Source organism: Quercus suber, unplaced genomic scaffold (assembly GCF_002906115.3).
Source record: "Quercus suber isolate HL8 unplaced genomic scaffold, Cork oak 2.0 scaffold_731, whole genome shotgun sequence".
NCBI classification, from domain to species: Eukaryota; Viridiplantae; Streptophyta; class Magnoliopsida; order Fagales; family Fagaceae; genus Quercus; species Quercus suber.
In genome coordinates this window covers 257180-261189 of record NW_027070171.1, presented here as the reverse complement: position 1 = coordinate 261189, position 4010 = coordinate 257180, and the positions used below count along the sequence as shown (strand labels likewise).

General features: G+C 38.6%; 1 protein-coding gene across 1 annotated transcript; it reads left to right on the top strand.

Moving 5' to 3' along the window:
* Positions 1–489: 489 nt before the first annotated feature.
* On the top strand, positions 490–2185 carry LOC112030190 (beta-1,2-xylosyltransferase XYXT1). The gene is made up of 2 exons (XM_024062883.2): positions 490–679; positions 844–2185. The coding sequence occupies exons 1-2, from the start codon at positions 559–561 to the stop codon at positions 2055–2057; spliced, it is 1335 nt and encodes a 444-aa protein (XP_023918651.2). The 5' UTR covers positions 490–558; the 3' UTR covers positions 2058–2185.
* Positions 2186–4010: the final 1825 nt, after the last annotated feature.

Genomic DNA, 4010 nt, shown 5'->3' with positions numbered 1-4010 from the left:
AGTCGCTTTCGTCCGATTTCATTTGGTGTTTTTTAAAATTTGCCAAGACAAGAGCTACCAACTTCGTGGGGGGCAACAACTCATAGAAAATATTAATGCTTCTCAACCTCCTCTCCAATTGTCAACCAAAATGGTATTCAAATCTTTCTCTGCCGTCCACTTGAACTTTCTTTGTAGGTTCACTTAAGAGTCTTGTAGAATGGCCTTTTAGATTCAGACCAAGCGTGTGTTGTGCTTAGCTACCAAAATGATGTACGATGATCTGCTTGCCAAAAGCTTTAGTAAGCACGAGAAGAAAAAATTGGCATATGGAGCATTTTTTGGTTGCTTCCTTATTGCATTGAGCTTTTGCACTGTGTTTAAGCCTTATTTGGGTCCTCTACCAGCTTGCATGTCCTTCATTCTTACGTTAACCAATCTAATTTTTACAACACAAAATTATTTTGATGATTTTATTAAATCTATATTAGTGCTGTGTTTTGAGGAATCAATATCTTATATATTATGTCTCTTTCGGATCTTATCTTGTAATGCTTTACAGTGAACTTGAAGCTGTCTATGGCTGCTGGTTTTGAAAAGCTGATGGTCAGAGATACAAGCGGCACCTACTCGACACCTTTGGCTCCACTGACTCACTTACCAGAAACAAATACAAGCAGCTCTCAGGAAACAGTTAAAGGTTAGCTTTGATCAATCTTGACAAGCAAAAGCTTGAGTTGTCAAGAAATAGTGAATTTAATCATTTAGCGGCAATATTCTAGCACAATTTTCTCAAAAGATTAAATGGGTAGGAAATGATGAATTTAACCATTTGCTAGTTACTCTGATACGTCAATTTTTCAGCTGCAGAAATCATGAAAGACAAGATGGAGCCTGTGACAAACAAAACAGAGCCTGTTACAAAGAAAATGGAGCCTTTGTGCGATGTTACCGAACGAAGAGGTGATATTTGCAATATCGACGGGGATGTTAGGATTCAAGGGAATTCTTCATCAGTTTTCCTCGTTTCATCTGAAATGAGCTTCTTGTCAGGGAACAATAACTCATGGAATATAAGACCTTATGCTAGAAAAGATAACCCAGCAGCAATGAATCCAATTAAGGAATGGTCGGTAAAATTATCGCGTCGCGATGAAATCTCTCCATGCAAAAAAAATCAGAGTGTTCCAGCCATCCTTTTTTCTCAAGGAGGATATACAGGAAATCATTTCCACGATTTTTCGGACGTGGTTATTCCATTATATTTAACTTCTCGACAATATTATGGAGAAGTACAATTTCTCATTACAGACAAACGACCATGGTGGATTGCAAAGTTCAAAGCAATCCTAAAGAACTTGTCCAGATATGAGTTGATGGACATTGACAGAGAACAAGAGGTCCATTGCTTCCCAAGTGTGATTGTTGGTCTAAAGCGAAATGTCAAAGAGCTGAGTATTGATCCTTCAAAATACTCATACTCTATGAGTGACTTCAGAGAGTTCTTAAGAAGTTGCTATTCACTAAAGAGAGTCAATGCAATCAAAGTCAGAGATGATCAACATAAAATGCCACATCTTCTGATCATTTCAAGAAAGAGAACACGGTCTTTCACAAACATAGGGGAAATAACTAAAATGGCAAGTAGCTTGGGCTACAACGTTACTGTTGCGGAGCCTACTATGAACGTTTCAAAATTTGCAGAACTTGTGAATTCTTGTGATGTGTTAATGGGGGTTCACGGAGCTGGTTTGACCAACATTGTTTTCCTTCCCAAGAATGCAATATTAATCCAAATAGTTCCCTTTGGGGACTTTGAATGGCTGGCAAGAACTGACTATGGAGAGCCCACAAAGGATATGAATGTAAAGTACTTGGAATACAAGATAAGCACAGAAGAGAGAACTCTGGTACAACAATACCCTCCTGACCATGTGGTTTTTAAGGACCCTCATTCAATCCAGAAACAAGGATTTGTAGCATTTAAGTCAGTGTATATGGACAAACAAAATGTAAAGCTTGATGTGAATAGGTTTAGGCCAACTTTGTTAAAAGCCCTTGAGCTTTTGCACCAGTAGTAATATATTGTATTCTGTAGAAGACCAAGCCTTCCCACCTTTTGTTGTTCCCATATTCACAGTCATATGCAATTGGTTCAAAACCTTCTTATTCTTTTTTCTTCTGTTTTTTGGTTAATGAAATATGGGTAAAAGGGGACGACCATTGTGGCTTTCCTACCTAAGCATGACCATAGTAACACCCTACCTGCTCCCAAGTATAAAATAGTAGAAGAAGCATTGGTGCATTTGGAACATGATTTTATTTTTTTGAAGGTAAATAATATGTTCATAAGAATGCTACATTTTGTTAAAGCAAGTATTAGTGACTCATGAGCCCAATAGTATGCATTTTCTTTTGGGCAAAATATAGTAAACTCACACGTGGTTTGGCCTATTTGCACTTTGCTTACTCGTAATTTAAAACTTAATACTTTGCCCACTTGAGATTACCTCTGTTAAAGCTCTGTCACCCACCTCTATTAAAAATAAGGATAGATATGTAATTTTGCTCTCTTTTTATGTCTCTCTCCTCCCAAAACAAAAAATTATACTAAAAAACAAGAGAAAGAAGATCTAAAGCAAATTTGTAAAAATTGTAAAGCTTGGGTTCAAGAACACACTTCCTCTTGATATAAATAGTCTTAAGCCAATCATTCCTAATAAAATTTTCACATTCACACAAATCCGAAAAAAATTTACAGAAATTAAGGCTATCCATCAACTCGTCAGACTCGACCCACCCATTCAACCCAATTCGACCCGAAGACCCACGTGCGGATTCAATTGCCCAAACGGGTCGAGTATGGGTCTAATAATTTTAAAATTCAATTTTGCGGGTCGGTTTCAGGTCCCTCAAATTCTAATCCGTATAAACCGACCCGACTACCTAGAATTTTAAAAAGGAAAATCATGGACCTCGGTTCTCAATTTCTACACTGAACACGCATACCCTTTCTAAAAAAAAAAATTATAATAAAAGACAAAACAAAACAAAACACTAGTCTAATACTCTGATCTCACTCTCTATGCTTAACTCAACCCTTATTAATTTCAAAAAAATTTCTCATTTTTTGATCTCTCACCCTCTCTAATCTCTCTCTCAAATCCCTAACCCTCTGCCGCCGTCACTCGTTGCCAAGTTGGGCTCTATGCCTCTATTGCCGCCCCTAACCCTAGGCGCCTTACTACCACATTCGCCAAGTTGGGTCTATCACCGGCGTCATTGACTCAAAGTTTAACTTGAATATCCACATATTTATGAATCCTTCCTATGATCTTGTGCAGTATATGCCTCTAGGTTAGTAAAAAAAAGGTTTTGTTTGTATTTTTTTTATAAAAAAAACTAGTACTGATCTTGTGGATGTGGTGATGGTGAGCAAAGGTTCGACCCGCTCAACCGACTGTTCGACCCACTCAACTGATGATCCGTGCCTTTGGGTTTGACCCAAACATTCAGTTGACCATAGGTCCATTTTCCATTCATCCGATTTAGTCGGGTTAGTTGCAAGTCAACCCTAAACCCAATCCGACCCGACCCGTGGATAACCCTAACAAAAATCCTATGCTTGACACCTTTAAAAGTGCTCTAGTCTAATTTCACAAAAATCCTTTCAAACACTTTCAAACATTCACAAAAATCCTACATAGCCACACCTTAAATTTCAAAACCCACACTTTCAGACACATACACCATAGCAGCGCCTCACACAAAGAAGAGAGAAGAAGATCCAAGATTGCGTGATGGTGGTGGCATGAGGTAGCAAGCAATGGCTCAAACAAATGGCCGATCCACTGCTAATCTTAGTTTGAAGCCACCTTTCTCTCTATTCAATCTCATCCAGGAAACCATGGCTGAAGCCTCATTGGGTTGTCTTTTCTACATTCACATCCCCACAGCACTAGCGGCCAGTTGGATCACCATGTGATGGCAGCAGCGAGCAATGGCTCAAACAGAGAGGGCTCGAGATATAT